Source organism: Eublepharis macularius, chromosome 3, assembly GCF_028583425.1.
Source record: "Eublepharis macularius isolate TG4126 chromosome 3, MPM_Emac_v1.0, whole genome shotgun sequence".
NCBI lineage: Eukaryota > Metazoa > Chordata > Lepidosauria > Squamata > Eublepharidae > Eublepharis > Eublepharis macularius.
The window spans coordinates 95,628,956-95,648,337 of record NC_072792.1 but is presented as its reverse complement, the minus strand read 5'-3'; the positions used below and the strand labels follow the sequence as shown (position 1 = coordinate 95,648,337).

The 19,382-nt window shown below is 42.3% G+C and overlaps 1 protein-coding gene across 1 annotated transcript in view; it reads right to left on the bottom strand.

Annotated features, from left to right (window-relative positions):
- Positions 1-4,712: 4,712 nt before the first annotated feature.
- Positions 4,713-19,382, bottom strand: part of HLCS (holocarboxylase synthetase) — a 331,356-nt gene continuing 316,686 nt past the window's right edge. Inside the window, exons 9-11 of the mRNA XM_054973805.1 lie at positions 9,802-9,916; positions 7,427-7,640; positions 4,713-6,590 (exon numbers count right to left, since the gene is read on the bottom strand). Of these exons, the coding sequence (XP_054829780.1) occupies positions 6,419-6,590; positions 7,427-7,640; positions 9,802-9,916 (501 nt within the window). The 3' untranslated portion in view covers positions 4,713-6,418. The remainder of the gene's footprint in view (positions 6,591-7,426; positions 7,641-9,801; positions 9,917-19,382) is intronic.

Genomic DNA, 19,382 nt, shown 5'->3' with positions numbered 1-19,382 from the left:
GTCCTTTCCCTGTCAGACCAGACATCTTGCACCGACACATCACCACAGTAAGCCCCCCATCCCAACAGAGAGGCATCAGTGGTAACCGTGATATCATGGTGTTGATACCCGAAAGGGGTCCCTCTAAACAAGTTGTCGTCAGACAGCCACCAGTCCAAGGAGGAGAGGATGACCCTCGGGATAGAGAATTTGAGGGACGGAGGGTGCAGTAGAGCATCATACCTCCGCACAAACCAGTTCTGTAGAGGGCGCATACGCAGCCTAGCGAAAGGCACCACAGAGGTGGCCGCTGCCATATGCCCTAGTAAGCACTGGATAGTGCGCACAGACTGGAACCGGTTCTTTTTAAACATGGACACTAGACCCCTTAGGGACCGAGCCCTCTCCAAGGGGAGCAGGGCCTTACCCTCCACAGAGTCTAAAAGTGCACCAATGTAGGACACCTTGCAGCTGGGCACCAGCTTGGATTTCTCCAAGTTCACCAGGAGCCCCAGGCGTTGGCAAGTGCTAAGTACCAAGCCAATGTCCTGCACCAGCCTAGACTCTGATTCAGCCACGATGAGCCAGTCATCGAGGTACGGAAAGATGGTACAGCCTTCTTCCCGTAGGAAGGAAACCACAGGGGCCACACATTTAGTGAACACTCGTGGGGCAGTGGACAGGCCAAAGGGGAGCACCTTATACCGGAAAACCCGTTGCCGGTAAACAAAGCTCAGGTACTTCCTGTGCTCCTTCCGTATGCCCACGTGAAAGTATGCGTCTTTTAAGTCAAGAACCGCAAACCAATCCCCCTGTTTCAGCAAGGCGATCACAGCCGCCAACGTTACCATTTTGAATTTGGTCACCTTGAGGAAGGCATTAAGGCCCCTCAGATCCAAGATGGGACGTAAGCCCCCATCCTTCTTAGGGACCAGGAAGAACCTAGAGAAGAATCCCTTTACAGAGTCCTCATAGGGCAATTCTTCCACAGCACCTTTGGCCAAGAGCGACACGATCTCCGCATCCAGCTCGGCCATAGTGTTATTGACAGCTGTCAGGGGTGAACTGCATCTAGGCAGCTCAACGAACTCCAGCCCGTATCCCAGTTCAACAATAGTTAAGACCCATGAGTCAGATGTTATTGACTCCCACTCAGAGAGGAGTGGACTAAGTCTGTCCGAAAAGTTCGGGGATACGGCTGGCGTGACCCGTCAGTACTGCCTCCCGGTGCCCTGCTGATCCTTCTGCTGGGCCGGTTGTTGTGCCGGACGAGGCTTGAAGGGCCGACGCCTCCTCTGCTGTTGTGCGGGAGGGTAAGGCCGCTGTTGGTAGGCAGGATACTGCTGGTAGCCTGGCCGCTGTTGATGGTATCTGCCTTGGTAATGGTAAGGACCAGATCGGGGAGCGTACCGTGACCTGGAGGAGGGCTTGTCCGCTGGAGCCAGGCCCAAAGACCGCGCCGTCTGCCGGTCCTCTTTCTTTTTCTTTAGGGTCTCGTCGGTCGCTTTGGAAAAGAGCGAGTCCCCCTCAAATGGCATGCTCTCCACTCTGGAACGCACCTCTTGGGACAGGGCCGTAGACCGCAACCAGGAGTGGCGCCTGAGGACCACCGCCGAAGCCATTCCTCTAGCAGCAGTGTCAGCAGCGTGGCTTCCAGCGTTCATCTGCTGCTTAGACAGCCTCACAGCCTCTGTCTGCAGCAGGGACACCACAGCCTTCTGCTCAGGAGGGAGGTCTCGCGTATAGGATGCCAACTTCTCCCAGAGGTACAGCTGGTACCCTGCCATGATGGTCTGATAGTTGGCAATCCTCAGACCTAGGGAAGAAACAATGTATTGGCGCCTGCCCATGGCATCCAGTTTCTTGCCTTCCTTATCAGCAGGTACCGAGGAGTGACCCGATCGCCTGGGGTTGAACTCCTCTGTGACCAAGGAGGAAGGTGGAGGGTGTTTCACCAGCGCCGGCCAGGTACCCTGCTTGATCTTATAGAGCTGCTCAATCCTCTTGGATGTTGGAGGTTGCTCGCAGGGCACCTGCCACACCTTCTCCACGATTTCCTCAAGACCCTCGAGCATGGGGAAGCCAACATATGCCGGGTTGTCTCCATAAATGCGCTTGAGGAGCTTGTCCTTGGTCTGGGGAACCGCCGAGGAGATGTCCATCTCGAGAGCCTTGGCCATCCTCGCCATCTGGTCGGCGTAGATGCGGAGGTCCTCGAATGGCGAGTCCGCAGATGGTACAAGCTCTTCAGCTGGCGATGGTTCGGACCAGGACTCCGACTGGTAGCCAAAGCTCTCCACATCCTCCTCATCGGAACCGAGCTGGGATTCCGGAACCTGGTGCGGAGGGGGAGCCCACGTCGACCTCGATGTCGAAGGCCTCGGTTCCGACACGGAGAAACCTGCAGGTGCCCCTTCCCACTGGCAATGGTATGGCGAGGGGAGGTAGGAGGCCTGTCGATGTCGGGACGCGGTGGACCGGACCGATCGGACACTGTCCCCAGATCGACGTCGCTCACGACCGGCAGCTGGTGGAGACGGACGGGCAGGCGACGGACGGCTCCGACGAGGAGACGGGCTCGGTTCCAGCCTCGGCGACCGAAGAGCAGGCGATGTTCGGATCCGACGGCGCGGGCTCGGCTCCGGTCCCGAAGAGAATTCTGCAGGCACCGTCTCGAAGGCCATCGGATCCGGCACCGGCACGGAGATGTCCTCTGGCTCCGGGGAATCCAGATGAGGGGAAGGCGTGTGAGGAAGCACGATGACCTCTTCCTGGGGAGCGGGATGTGGCGACCGGTGATGTTTGGTCTTCTTCTTCTTCTTCGCCGGTTCCGAAGAAGACCTCGGAACCGACGCGCTCCTCGCCTTCGAAGGGGACCTCGGCCTCGATCTCTTAGATTTTACCGGAATCGACCCGGTCGTCGGTTCCGATCGGGGACTCGGTAGACGGATCCTCGGTTCCGATGTCGGTCTCGGATCCGACCTGGTGGAAGATGCGCTACGGGGCGGCCGCACCGGTCCCTGCGCTGGAGAGGCCGTTCTCGACGCCGAGGCACTCGGGGGACGCGGTTTCGACCCCGACCTCGCGGAGGCCACTGAGCCAGCTCCGGAATGCCGTTCGGCAGAGGGGCTAGGGCCGGCCTTGGAGGAGGGCAACGGGGCGCCTCCGGACATGACCTTCTGCCACAGGGAGGAGTTAAGACGGGCCTTGCGCTCCTGTCGGGCCTTGCTGGTGAAGCCCTGGCAAATCTTACAGGCCGTTACATTATGGGTCTCCCCCAAACAGAACAGGCACAGTTCATGGCCATCGGTCTTGGCCATTTTAGTGTGGCATTGGAGGCAATGCTTGAAGAGAGCCTTTGAGGCCATCTTCAGGGGCACGCAAAAGGAAGGTCAACAAACAGTCCGAGTCAAATTACCGAGTCCACAACAAAGTCCAAACGAGATCCGAAGAATAGTCGAGGTCACGAAGTCCGAAGTCAAAAGCCAAACAATCAGTCAGAATAAAGCACGAAGCACAAAAGCACAGAGCAACGAAGCTCACGTTCTCTCCAAGCGGCGGCAAGAAGAGAACTGGGAAGGGGCCGTTGGTCGCTGGAGGATCACGTGACCGTTTGGGCGGGAAAACGGTCGCTGAGGCGCGCGACAAACGGCCCCTTCGGAGCCATGGAAGCTCTAGAAAATTCTCCGGCGGCTGGCCTGCGCCTGCGCAGTCCCCATGTGTGGAGGCACAGAAGAACGAAGATGAACTGTCAGTACTCAACTCCTCTGAGAGCCAAACTACAAGAGATGCATTACACGGGGCGAGTCCACGCATGTTCACCTGGGAAGTGTAGTTAGAGATTCCTTCCCCTCTTTGTGAGAACAGATGGTGGACTAGCAGCTGTGGTGGCAGTCTCAGCAGCTCCTTCTGCCACTGCTCGCTGCCTGCCAGCTTCAGGCTCCCCTCGCTCTGGTTTTCCTCCAGGAGTTTAGGAGCAGGAGAAGGGCATGTCAGCAGCAGCAGCAGATCTCTCTGCTGTCACTGCGGCTGGAACTTCGCCGATGCAGTGGCTGTCTCCGGAGCAGCTCCTCATGGGCGGGCAGGCAGCCTGCCAGATGCAGGGCACCATGGGAGAGACCAGTGCCTGCCCATCCCCCGAACAGTCTTTGGGGGCCCTCACGTCTGGTGGGCTTGTGCCTGAAAGAATGATTTGCGATGGCTGCTGCTGGCTTCCTCTGGCTCTTCGGCCAGCGAGGGGAGCCTGAAGCTGGCAGGCAGTGAGCAGCAGCAGAAGGAGCTGCTGAGACTGCTGCCACTGCAGCTGCTACTCCACCATCCTTTCTCACAGAGAGGGGAAGGAGTTTCCGACTACACTTCCCAGGTAAACTTGTGTGGACCTGCCTTGTGTAATGTATCTCTTGTGGTTAGGCTCTCAGCTAGAGCTGAAATCAGACTCTCCTCTCCCCAGCATCCAGTTCAGCTCATGATACCCAATCCAATGCCTTGGCGTAGCCTGTAACTCAACACTCTCTGTGTCTGTGAGAAATTAACCCTTAACAGTTCTTCAACTGTTTGTACAACACTTTCCAGGCTTTTAAAAAGTGCAGTCCATCACAGCTGCCTTTGCCACCAAGGCAGCTGGATATGGGCCCTTGCAGGATATTGCTGATCAGCTGATCAGGCAGTAGTGCCCCTTTAAAGGGGCAGCCACCAAAATGAGTAGCAAGTCCCCTGCCCTGTAATGAATGAATTCTCAGTTGCTGCTTAATGTAGGATAAATCAATTTAAAGAAACTATCAGAGCAACTGTAAGAATACTGTCCTCATTTAATAAACCTGAATTAGATTCTTGTTAGATCTACTGAGGAATGCTCTCTTGGTTTAACATTTTGTTGGTTAAATAATGCAGTATGCAAGAAAAATACAGACACCACAATGGACAGACAGTATGCAACACAGGCTCAAATTCTTTACTTTCAATGGAAGGAAAGCTTAATCTCCAGTAATTTATAACCAAACCATTCACCCTCCAAAATATGGGTATCATGCTCATCCAAGATTACAGGCCAATGTCTTTACTTTCTCTAAGGCTTCATGGATTTGTACTGGAGTCAGACTATTTACATTTTGTAATTCTTTATGAAATTAACTTTAAAACTAAAAACCACTTCTAGTTATAAGACAGAAAGTGCATCTGGGGTACATTCTTAGCTGAAAATTACAGGAATCTGACAAAACCAATGGCAAATAAGAGGCTAGGTTACTTCCAGTCTCTTGATATACAGGAATTGGTTTCAGGCTACTGCCTAGCTGACGGGGCTGCACGCTTGAATTCTGAGGGCTTAAGCAGCAAAGTCACATTCACGTGTGAGGAGTCTTAGCAAAACACAGAAAGAAGATGAATATATCACTTGCTTATCAGTAGCATTCAGAGGATATAACTGTGTACCTGTATATAATTAGGCAAAGTTATGCACATGCAGAGAAAAATGCTGCCTAAATGAAGTAGCATGCTGTATGAAAGAGGTTTAAATGTATAAAGTAAAAAACAGATAGCCTTGAGAAACAGATTCTACTAGTTATTAAGACAGGTTAAAAGCTCATATTTATTTACAGATAAATCCTGTTTCATAGGCACTACTATTTGTGAAATTTCCAAGCTTCAAAACAATAATGTGAAATTGAGACCACTTTCCAAGTAAGTGAAAGGCTGATGAGTAAGGTGAGAATCAGAGCCAGATCTCAAAATAATATTGTTTTCTATAGAATGTGAACACGCAGAGACACCAGCCTCATGGGAGCTTTGGCTCTGTTCCAGCAAACTATGTGCAGAGACTTTTTAAAAAGCAAAAATCCCTTTCAGTCAGCTATTTGACAGGGAGAGGAACTGAATCCTATTAACCATCATGAGGCATGTTTTAAAACTAAAGAAAAATGTAAATAAGCTTTTTTCACACATCCTATATAGTGATTTATCCACAATAAAAATGATACCTCACTGAGGCATTGCTAAGCAAAACTACCAACTACTGTAAATACTCTATTGCAAAATATATTATCTTCTGAATATGTACATAAATAATAGGAATATTAGTTTTAAATCTATAATTGGAAAAGTCTGCAGTAACAGAGTCACACAGAATTTCCTGTTGCAAATGTCAGGTAAGTGACCCATTCCAAAAATTAGAATTCAGAGTCTTCATGCTTACCATAAAGCCCCTCTCTTTTCAGGCTGTGAGAAAAAAATATATATATAATGAACCTCCTCTTCCTCAAGCCATTAGAAATTCAAAACAAATAAATGATGCAAAATTCAATTTTTGCTTAGCACACAATCTTTCTATCCTTCAGCTGCAGCTAATTTCAGTTTGCTATATTATCTCCAGTCAAGCTCAAGCCCTAGCTAGGAAGCATAAAACAGTTTTCTTAAAGACCTGCTGTTTTGCCATCTCCAAAAACTACTGTTGCTTTGGAATTATAAGGTTTCTCAACATATCAAAAGAATTGCCATCTGGGTGCACAGTCACCACATCTTTGCCTTCCTCTTGAACCTGAAGGAATCCAGAATCATCTATTCCAACAATCCAGGCTAGTGGCCCGTCATCATTTTTCAGATGGACTTGCTTACCACTGCAAATGAAAAGCAACAATTACTCAATAAAGTGAGCATTATCAAGTCCCTGGTTATAGTAGCTATAATCTACCCCTCCCCTCCAATTTTTACATGATATCTGATTATTATGATTATCTAGATTTACAGCCAAGCAATCTTTTTAAACATTTCACCAAGGAACAATAATCACCCACCACTATCTATGCATGTAATGTAAGCAAGGGCAGGCCATTACGCCAAGAATCTTACACATCTGATCAGATAGTTCCCTTGATGTCTTCTATAAAACTCAGATAATTTACTTTGTATGAGAGAGAATTCTTCTTATATAAGACCATCAGTCCATCTAGTGTAGCATTCTATTTATAATAGTCAAATGCCACAGGGAATCCCAGAAACAGGATCTTTCTTCAGAAATACATATGCATTCAACATAGGTTACATATGGTGGAATTAATTTAATGGACTATACTGATAACCAATGCCACTAAGACTTTCGTGTTTCATACACCTTATTTAGACCAATTTGTTTGACAGCAATAGTAATTTTTAAAACCTCATAGTTAAAATATACTCTGATTTTAGCACTTCATTTAATTGGCTGATATTTAGCTTGAAGAAATGTGTCAAGTACAAGCATTCTGATGGGTTTTAAAGAATGCTTGTTGTCCTATACGATTATGTTAAACATGCCTATACATGAACAAATACTATTGATAAATACTGAAAATTTGCTTACTTTCTTTAAAAGTCTGTGGAATCACTATAGCTTTAAGTGTCCTCCAATGGTACATTGATTTCAATTTTTATGAATACCTTAGGTATTCAGAATACCTTAGACACATTTACTGACCTGTGTACCCAGTATTTATAGTACAGGGGAAGAACTCCATTAGGACCTTTCTCTTGAAAAGTGTTGATCAGCTTTTCTAGCACTGTTACACTTCTTGCAATCAGGTAGTCAACACGTAAGGGTTTTAATTGTGTATTCTTTGTTTTATTGTGCTCCATAATGAGATCATTGATGCAAATAGTAGGATTGCTGTTATTCACGTTAAATCCACAGCCTTAAGAAGAAACATTAGTCAAAGGCAGAATAGGAAATATTCCAGTTCTTTACAAAAATTTCTTCTTTCTTATCACAGGATGAACCTGTTCATCTACACAACTGTGAAAAATACACACTTCAGGAAAGATTTGTATTCAGGCATAATGAAAGATGACAGAATTTCATATAATCAAATCCATCTACTTTGCTAAAGACAAGTCCGTCTTATTTGACAGCATTTGCTCCTTTTTTTCTCTAATAAAAAGCCAGTTCAAATAGTTCCAAGACAGTCAACATCCAGATTCGCCTTCTGAATAAGCATCATTTAACAGAAGGACATTTTTATGCAACACAGTTTCCTAAAGAAGTAGAATACTATCCGCAGTTATTGGGCAGAAAAGTCACTATCTGTAGGCAGGTCAGTGATTTCTTATGGGCATGTTGCTTCCCCCTATCCATCTGCAAGGACTGATCTAATAATTTCAATAGAAGAACCAAATCTGCATGCATATTCTTTGCTTCGTATGTTTAGGTCTGCTCCTGTTGCTGAAATTAATGGGTATTTCATGCACACAGTAGTTCTGTGCTCCCACTGGAAAGCACACCAAGCTCTGGCACATGAGTTTTACTTCAACAGAATGAAGCATGGTTAATAAATACTGTTTTGCTAAATTCTAAAAACTGAAGCTTCTCCTCCAACTCACAAAAAGTAAATGGATTTACAGAACTGCCCAAACAATTCCACCATCAACTCAAGTTTTCAGATTTCTTAGGCTCTCTTCCCTAAGATGCTTTTTGAAGCTTCATTTCAGCCCAGCTCCCCAGAAAGGGATAATATGATTGGCAAAATGTTTTGAATAAAGCTCTCAGAACTTTTATGATGGTTGTTTAGAGAAATGTACACACAAATCTTGAATGACTTCATTCCTTTCCCAGCTATATAGTTTTCCTGTTCTCTAGGCAGATGGAGGAAGATCCAGACTCGTCAATGGTACTCAAAGCTTAACCCCCTGCATCCAGAGGAAACTTCAGAATCTATTACTCTAATAATTTATCACTAAAGTGCCTACTGATATAGAATTAATGACTATGCAATATTTATACACTGACTTACAGAGGATTAGTCATACCTTATTTAAAAAGGGTAAAGTGATTATTCTAATCAATGTTACTATAAAAACCCTCTTTTAGCAATACCACAGATTAACACTGTTGTGATAATGCTCTTAAAAAGATACATTGAAAGAAATATATAAAGGGAAGTTAGCTACCAGCAATAACTAAAAACTTCCTGTAAATGATCTTGAGAATGTACCAGTCAGTGTGATGGGGAGTCAGCAACATAATCTAAAAGAGAATCCAGAGCGAACTGGCAAATTAGAAGTCATTAAGATGTTCAGTACTAACCCCACCTCATAGGACTGAACAGCGATCATATCTAACTTAATATAGGTGTTAAATCTTTTCTAAATTTGGGATTCCCCATATTTTTACAAGTGTTCACTTGTTTAGCAAAACCAGTATTTGTTCTCTGTATTGTTTTCTTGAGTAGATTTAAATTTTAACTTGTACTTTCCTTCATTAGATTTGAATTTATACTCAATCAGCATAGCATAGTAGTTAAGATGCTGTACTAGAATCTAAAGACCCAGGTTCAATATGACCCAGGTGCCATAGAAGATCACTCAGAATGAAACCACACAACACAAATTACACAAATGAAGGGAGTGAACTGCACTCTGAGAAAATGTATTATTCTTTTGATTGTATATTGTTTTATCAGTGCTTTTCAATGTAATGTTACATATATATGCCATGAGAAACTCGGCCTTCTGATCTCTCTTCATAGCAACTGCATTTGTTGTAATCCTTGGTTTGGAAATGCACAATCGAAAGATTTACAACAGATCTTTCATTGTAATAACTCCCCCATTCCTGTTGTTCTGTTTGTAGCTTTGAATATACATGCACATGCTAAATGAATGTGTACATTATGCATATGATGAAATAATATCTGACTTAGAAAAGCTGAAATAAATTTTGTTAGCATATAAGGTACCACTGGATTAGTTTAATTTTTCTGAAATAGACAAATATAACCACCACTCTGGAATTACAATAAACACAGAAGGAGTCTCAAAAAAAAGCACAGGAATATTTGACATAATTTATGTTCTTACCAATAAGTATGTGGAATGTAGTTCCTGTTAGTGTGGAATTTATTAAAACTCCACCAAGCTTCATAAGGTCACTGTAGTAAATATCATTTGGCCATTTTACCCGCAGGTCAATATCCTAGGGAAACAAATGCACTTGTTGGTAGTCATATTATTGAATTCTAAAAGCCTCCATAAGTGCAGGGCTCATCCTTTGCCCACTGTTTTCAGTTTTCACATTATTTCCACTGACTTAAAACAGATATTACTGAAAATTTTGCAGCTTCATGGTCCCTCAAAGGTTTTTTGTTTGTTTTAGAAACTATGAAATACAAATGTATTTCTTTAGTTAACTTATACATAATCTTTCTAATAAACAATTATACTCAAGGTGGTTGATAAAACATAAAAATTACAACTAAAATGAACAATGTATCAATTCACAATTTGGATTTAAACATCACAAATAAGATGTTCTAAATATGTATAGGAATATTAAAATTGATAGAGAAATACTAGAATCAAATATGGAAAAGGTTAAAGCGATTCCACTCTCATACATAAATGAAACAAAATATAAAAACAGAGCCAAAAATACAAACCTATAGTGAAGGTACTAATGTCTTGAAATAAATGGAGGTTGCAGAGTATAAGATGATAGGGGAATGAAGGTAGAGAAGATCATGGAACGATGTTCCGTTTGTCATAAGAAGCCATTTGTCAAGAGAAGGAAGTTGTGTGGAGCACTAGACTCCAGCTTCTGGTCCAGCACAACTCAAGGCCAAAATATAGGTTACACGCAAATCATATAATGAGGGCCTGATAGAGATTTTTCTTCTTTTCGGCATGAAAAAACTGCTGTGAATACACCAACTGATTATAAAAAAGGAGCAGGCAAAGAGGAGGTCCTTAACTGTTTTGCACCCCCTTCCAATTTTCTACTACAAGTTATCGCCCCAGAGGCTTTTTCCATGGTTTCAAATGCATTTTTCAAAGACTAACACATATTTGAATACCCAGAGTGTAAAAAGTTCTTGGTGCATAATCTGGAGGAAGGAAATGGCAAGGATGGTGCTACTGGGAAGTGTGTCTCGCCCCGTCCCCAACTGCTCACAGCATCATGGTCATTCTGTTCATCTCCCAGGTTTTTGCTGTCATTCCTGTGATCTTTATCAAACCTTCTCTGCTGCAATGTTTTGAACAAAATAGCAGCAAAGCCAAGGAGCCACTCATGTGGACAAGGAAGTCCAGGTCTTTCCAATCCTGCTCCCATTGGCACTATTTTCCTTGCCCCAATCTCCCAAAGTGGCTATTTCACTCTCCATCATAAGAGAGCTTTAAAAAACAACAACAATGGAATATTGTTATAGTGTTCTAACTTGATTACAACTTATCAGTTTCGCTAAATTCCCAGCATTCATTTTTTAAAATGTGTCTGGTGCCTTTTATTGCAGAAATATGCCTTTTTCATAATATCTCCAAACAAAATGGACTAGATACAATTTGCAAAAATGAGACTGGAAATTCAGAGAACCCGATAAAAGTATTGTTATAATGCTATAACTTTATAGCAATATTCAGTTGCTGATTTTAAAAAACTCAGAACAGAAAGTCCTGATGTCATGGAGGGGGGGGGATGGTTGTTTCCGGGGAGCTGGGGTAGGAAATCCTGTCTTATAGAACCCCTGTTACCACTGTGTTGTATCAGAGAACATGAAAACCTGCACAGTAGCAGTGAAATCATACAACCCAATCCTTGTGTGGAAAATACTAATGGACATACGATTCTGCAAGTGAAAAGTGGAAATTAAACTTTGTTGTTTGCCAATGAGGGCCAAGTAATCTATGAGACAGATGCAGTAGTCTACTTTGTAGGGTCATTGCAAGGATAAAATGAGGGAGGTTAGGTAAACCATGTATGCCACTTGGATATCCATAGAGGATGACATAGAAACAGTCCCAATAGTAGTAGCTCAAGAATAGAGACATATAGATTAGATTCAAGTAACTGAAACTAGACATAAGACTATGAGAATTCAAGAAATTTTGGATGAACTTGAGCTCTTAAAAGCACAGTAGAAATAAAATAGTCTTATAGACGTGTATCAGACAGAAGTATTATGAATTTACCAACAAACCATCAAAGTGATTAGGTAGATTACTCTGGAAGGAGAGAAACAAGAATTTGGCTACTTCAATTTAGTAAATAATAATACATTTATTGTTATTTACAAAAGACATCTTAGTTCAATGTAAGTGGTATTATAAGAAATTACATACATCAGGAAAACCTATTAGCTTTGCAAATTCATGAATTTCTTAAAAACATTAAAACCCCAAAATTAGTCATACATTGCAAGCTCCTTTTACTACAGAGTCTTAAAACTAACAAAGGCCCCAGCCCTGAGGGGTTTATTGCAAATTTTTAAAAAATATTTAAAGATATGATTAAACATCTTTTAATCACAATAGTCAATGAGATCACAAATTCATTTAAAAAAACCCTGAGTTTCTTAGAAAGAAGCTAAAATAATTGTCATACCCAAACCAGGGAAGAATCATACTTGCTAAGATTCATGTAGACCAATTTCTTTGCTTAAATTATTTTAAGATATGATCTTCAATAATTACTAAAAAAGTTACAGAGAATCGTTTCTTCATATATAGATTCTGATGAAGGATTTCTTGAAAAAAAGAGGATGAAATCTAATATTAAATTAATTTTCCACGTAATTCAAAAAGCAAAAAATATTGACGAGGAAGTAATGATGATCTTTTTAAATGCCAAAAAGGCTTTTGATAGAGTAGAACATGATTACTTATTTGTTCTGGACTATTTAAATTTTAGAGGAACATTTAAACGAAACATATTATTACTATTTGATCAACCGCTGGCCGGAATCTCTGTTAAAGGCAATGTTTCAGATGTATTCCCTTTCTCTTGTGGTACAAGTTTGTCCCACTCTCTCTGTTATTATTTGGTTTTGCTAATGAACAATTTGTAATAGCTATTCACAGTAGTGAAAAAATACATGGCGTTATGTTTCAGAAACAGAGGTTTAAAATCTGTTTATAAGCAGAGGATAAAGCTTTAACACTCATTGAACCAATGGAATCAATTGGAGAGGTCATAAATTTAATATGAAGTTAATTTTTTAAAAGGTGGATGGGTAGGTGGATGTGGTGATAGTAAAGAATAATTTGGCAAATATTAGTTCCAATCAATGGAAAAACCACCCAGTTAGATATCTTGGCGTCTGGATTTATCATGATTTAGGATCTGTCATAAAATATAATCAAGACAGATCACACTTGGAAACTGAAAAGGCTAATTGTGGGGGCAGAATTTCTAATAACAAGATGAATTTATTACCTAAAATATTATTTCTGTTTATAAATTTACCACTTAAAGTTGATGTCACTATCCTTTCATCTTGAGAAAAATTAATTAAGGATTTTATATGGTCAAATAAACCACCAAGAGTGACAATGAAGACACTTAACTACCATATAAAAAGAGGTGGTCATGAGGTGACAAAGTGACACTTACTCTGGAGTCATAGTTACTTTACAGTCTGCAGTTAAATCATCAGATTTGGTTCAAACATGCGGGTTTAGGAATAAATAATCCAACAGTAAATTGTCTATTGTCAGAATGATAAAAAATAAAGACTTTGTTAAGTCCTTTGACTTCAATGAACAGATAGAAGACACTTGTGCTTTTCTACCTTTTCAAGCTGGAGGATAACAGCCTGGTAGCATTAGAAAAATTGGTAGAAAATCAATAATTTCTGAGTTTTTAACAAATAATTTATAGAATGAAGGGGTTTAAATTACCATTTTTTTCAGATTAGGGACATATTAGATATACTTTGGCAAATATATCCTGGTTTATAGAAGAAGACTACATTTGAGTCTATTATCATCTGTGGTGAGTTAAAATGAGTGGTAATATTGTTAGCATTTATTCTTAACACTGGATAATCCATGCTTAAATTATACTGAAAATGGGATTTGCTTGTTAACAGCTATGTGAATTGATATGGAATGATGTCCTCTTAAAATAGATAGTAAATATGAAGGGAAATTTCTTAAGGGTATTATTCCAATAGTACTAAACCCACAAATTAGCAGTAATGTACATGTTCAATGATGATCTGAGACATATCTTTTGGACTTGTTTAGAAATCCAAACACTCTGGCGAAAGTTGTTCAATTTATTATCGGATGCTAGGAAGTCATATTCCTCTAGATCCAAAAGTAATTTTTTTAGGTTTCCTTTAAAAATATGCATCTTCCTCAGATTTAGAACTGGAAAGTTTGGCTACCACAGCAAAAAATGGCTATAGCTGCTAAATGGAAAAAGAAGAAGCCTATGTATGTATGTATGACAAAATGTATTGATGACAAAATTGATATATTATCAGAGCCCCCAAAGGAACAACTGGCAAAATCCAGATAAATTTAATGAATGGTAGATACTATTCATCAAGTTCTGGAATGAAAAAGTTTGTGATAAAATTTTGCCTTTTGCATTCTATGATGGTGTTGTTTATCTCTTGAAAATAACAATCAAATAAATATGACTCTTACAGTGCAATCCTAAGCAAAGTTACTCCAGTCTAAGCTCATTGATTTCAATGGGCTTAGACTGGAGTAACACTGCTTAGGATTGCTCTGTTAGATTTACTGAACTTGAGAATTTATACTTATTGCTTAAATTATTATTCCGCATGTATTTATAGTCAGTTTGGTGAAGAACCAGGCCTGCTTGAGCCTAAGTTATGTTAAAAGTTTATGACCTGCCTGACCTGTCTGGCAAAGATAAAAGCCTTCAATGTAAGCATCAGCAGAAAAGAATGATCTCATTTTAAAAGTCATCTCTAATCTGTCACAGGTGCAATGCTCCCTTGAAACTGCTAAGAAGGGGAGTTGAGGTACCCAGGCATGCATGGCAGGACAACATTTCATCTCATTAGCTTATCTGGATCAGCTTGGTTTTCAAAGGAGGACCTTGTTTCCGGCAACACAAGACTGGACCAGATATTTGTTATGAATCTTTAGGTTTTCAACTAATTGTATTGTCGCCCCTGAGGAAGCTTGCGCTGCGAAACAGATTGGCTAGAGATTTGTTGGGCGGAGTTCCAACCACCACCTACGAGAGCTTCTCCACCGTTTGCACGGCAGAGTTTCCTATTATGGAACAAGTTGGAGGGAGTGACTGGTTATATTTACGATATTAATATGATATCCCGGAATGGACTTTTGGAATGTGGTCTTCCTTATAGTGGTTTCCCTGTTTGGAATGTGTGTTGATTGCTATCACTAAATATATGTAATAGTACTGGAGTCTGGTCACTACACTTCGATATTATGAGTTATTTTGGTTCGTCGTGTACAATGTGTATGTATTGACTGATGGTACGACATAATTTGTATGTGATATTAGTGATTGTATTGTTGTATATTTATGGTTCGTTTCATTTCATATTTATTGAACTACATAGTGAGTGTATAAGATTAAACTGTTTCTATATATTTGACTGTATAGTGATTAGATAGAGGGAGGATTCTTGGTTTGTTATAAAATAAGGCAGAACTGGGGACGCCATTGGAGATGCATTGCTGTTGCCTCAGTCATAGGCCTGGAAAACAAAGGAGGGGCAGCCCCGGTACAAACGCAAGCGGAAGGAAAAAAGAAAACCGAAGCCTCAAAATAAAACGCATACAATGAGCACACAATGAAGCCACTGAAACAGAAATATATCAAAAATGTGAATATAATAAATATCAAAAATGGTGTATACTAATTAAACGTCAAATTGTATATACATAAACTACAACCATACCAATAAATACAGGTCCAATGAACACCAAGGTGCTCACAGGCAGCAAAAGGGGTAATACCAATATAAGGGTGCACACAGGCACTTCCTCACAAGTAATCCAAAAAATACAATGACAAAGGAGTAATACCAATATAAGGGTGCACACAGGCACTTCTTCACAAGTAAACCAAAAAATACAATGACAGAAACAGTATCAGGGTGCACGCAGGCACTCACATAAATAAGAGCCAGTAAGGGTGGTTGGAAGGAAACCACCCCAAATCAGAAGCGGCTATAATGTCCAAAAGTCAGTGCAGTATGAAGAATGCAGAGGATGATGGAAAACAGATGTCCGACGTGCAGTCAGACTTCATATGCCACGCCTATGGGATTCGCCAGCATATAAGATCTCACCCCATTTCGTGAATACTTCACTTCTTCAACAGGCACATATTTCTTGTATACAATGTTGCAACCAAACCAATCTCAAAAGTCTGCCTCAATGAAAACGCTCATAATGGTTTTAATGTGGTGAGTCATAGGTCAGTCATAGGCCTGGCAGAACATCTCTGTTTTACAGGCTCTATGGAACTGCATTAGATCCTGCAGGGCCCAGATTTCAGCCAGGAGAGTGTTTACCCAGACCAGCACTGGAGCTGAAAAAGCTTTAGCTCTTGTTGAGGGCAAGTGTACATCCTTTGGGCTGGGGATAGCCAGTAGATGTTGATAAGAAGAGCACAAAGCCCTTTTAGGGGCTTAGTGGGAGATGCAGTCCTGTAGATATATCGGTTCTTGTCCGCTTAGGGCTTTGAATGTTAGAACCAAAACCTTGAACTTGATTCAGAATTCAACCAGGAGCCAATGGAGCTGATGTATCACCAAATTTATATGTGCGCTTATGTATATGTCCCTGTAAGGACATGACCACTACATTTTGGACCAGTTGTAGTTTCCAAGTCGATCTCAAAACAGTGAGCTACAATAATTGTATCTAGAGGTGATTGTTGCATGGATCACTGTAGCTAAGTTGCACGGGGAGAGATAGGGGACAAGCTGCCTGACCTGCCAACGATGGAAAAATGCAGATCTAGCAACCGCTGTGACATAGGCCTCCATTGAGAGTGAGGCATCCAGGATCATGTCCAAACTCCTCATTGTTGGTGCAGGTGTTAATAGCACTCTGTCAAGGGTTGGAAGATGAATCTTCAATCCCATTGCCCCACAGCTCAGGTACAGACCTCCATCTTCGTTGGATTTAATTTCAGTCAACTCTGTTTTAACCATGTAGCCACATTGTCCAATACATCTGGGGTGGTATCTGGCTGGCCGTCCATCATCAGCTATAGCTGGGTGTCATCAGTGTACTGGTGACAGCCCAGAACAAAGCTTCGGACTATCTGGATGAGGAGGTGCATATAGAAGATAAACAGCATAGGGGAGAGGATCGCCCCCTGAGGGATGCTGCATACAAAAAAGCAGCGTAGCGACACCTGCTCCCAATGCACTACCCTCTGTCCCTAACTGTGGAGAAATGAGTCTAGCCCCTGCAAGGCTGTCCCATGTATCCCCATGTCAGCAAGGTGGTGGGTCATAATAGCATAATCAACCGTATCAAATGCTGCTGTTAGATCTAAGAACAACAGCAGCACCAATCTGCCTCGATCCAGATGTCAACAAAGGTCATCCATGAGGGTGACCAGCACCATATTCATCCCATGGCCTGGGTAGAAGCCGAACTGAAACAGGACTAGGATGGAAGAGTAGTTTAGAATATCTGGAGTTGTTCAGCGACCAGTCTTTCAGCTACCTTACCCAGAAACGGAAGATTCGAAACTGGGCGGTAGTTGGCTGGATCAGTAGGGTCCAGAGATGGTTTCTTCAAGAAGGTTTTCACCACTGCATCTTTTAAAACCCCTGGAAAAGTCCTGGTACTCAGGGACAAGTAGATAAAATCTACCAGGGGAGCCCGTATTCCATCACCACCAGTTTTCACCAGCCGTGATGGACATAGGTCTAAGAGGCAAGTAGTAGGCTTCACAGCACGCAGGATCTTGTCAACCTTGTCCTGGGAAAGTTGACTAAACTGGTCCAGTATTGGACCTGAAGGTGGTCATGGGGCCTCCAGTTCATGTACTGTATCAACTGTGGCTGGCAGGTCTCGGTGGAGTGACAAGATTTTATCTGTGAAATAGCTTCCAAAGGCCTCACATCTGATTGCTGAATTGGTTATCTTTCCGAATTCCCTCTGAGAGGGATGTCAAGGATCTAATTACTCTAAACAACTGAGCCAGGCTAGAGCTTGTGGACACAATGGAAGTCACAGGTAACTCCTTCTTTGTGGCTTTCACAGCCATCTCCTAGGCCTTCAAAAATGTCCTATAAGATGTCTTTGCCACTTTATTTATTTATTTATTTATTTATTTATAGGACTTCTATCTCGTTCTCCCCACGAGCAAGCTCAGGACTGGTTACACCAGTAAAACATAATTTACATTAAAATTCACAATAAAAATGCAGAATTTCCATAAAACACCCCTGCAGACAGTGACCTTACAACCCACCCCTGCCAGTAACATGCAGAGGGGTTGGGAGGAGGAGGGGAACAGGCCATTCCATTTAAGTTGTAACTTATATGAGGTGGGCAGATGGTCTAATGCTCCCCCCTCCCAGCAAGAGGCTGGCTGGAAGCCTTTCCAGATGACTGCTGGACCGACCTCAGCCATATACCTGGCAGAACATCTCAGTCTGATTGCTGGACCGGCCTCAAAAATATGCCTGGTGGAACATCTCAGGTGACGGGTTCACCATGAACCTGTCACCACCTTCGTTTTAGCAGTCTCAGCTCCCGTTTCATCCTTCATTGCTCCTGGCATGGGGACGAAGAAGGAGACGTGGAGTGATTTCGTCGATGAGGACATGCAGTCCTCCACCAGTGCATCTAGTGAGTTGCCAGGGGGCATTAGAGCCTTCTGAAACCCAATAGGATCCATCAGTCTCTGTGGGCAAGCAATTAGCTTGCTGCCTACACAGGGAGGGGCTAGGACACCTAGATGGGCCTTCAGGACAAAGTGGTACATGGCACTGCTTCAGTTATATCACTGCCATGTACTGATTGGTTAGTTAATCTTTCCCCGCTTGCTGGGCAATAAAGGTTGGTGCAGTTCAGTTACGTCTTTGTTTTGAGTTTGGGGTCTGGATATGGCTTCAGCTCTTGGCCATTTGGAACTACACTTATATTTTGATTCCTGGAAATTCTGATGCTGAACCTTGTATTATATTGACCAAAGATTCTGTCAGGTATGTTAGATGCTAGGTTATTTATCTTTATATTGTCGAAGGCTTTTACGGCCGGAGAACAATGGTTGTTGGGGATTTTCCAGGCTGTATTGCCGTTGTCTTGGCATTGTAGTTCCTGACGTTTCGCCAGCAGCTGTGACTGGCATCTTCAGAGATGTAGCACCGAAAGACAGAGATCTCTCAGTGTCAAATTGTGGAGAGTTTGACACTGAGAGATCTCTATCTTTCAGTGCTACACCTCTGAAGATGCTAGTCACAGCTGCTGGCGAAACGTCAGGAACTACAATGCCAAGACAATGGCAACACAGCCTGGAAAATCCACAACAACCATTATTTAGCTTTGTTGTGTTATGTGTCCTTTATGCACTTTCTAGTTTAGTATCTTAATTACTTATTAATAAACAAATTATATTTCACAACTATGTGATGTGTTGTTGGTTTAACTGCTTCAGTCTGAAACAGTGTCTTGGACAGTTTGGC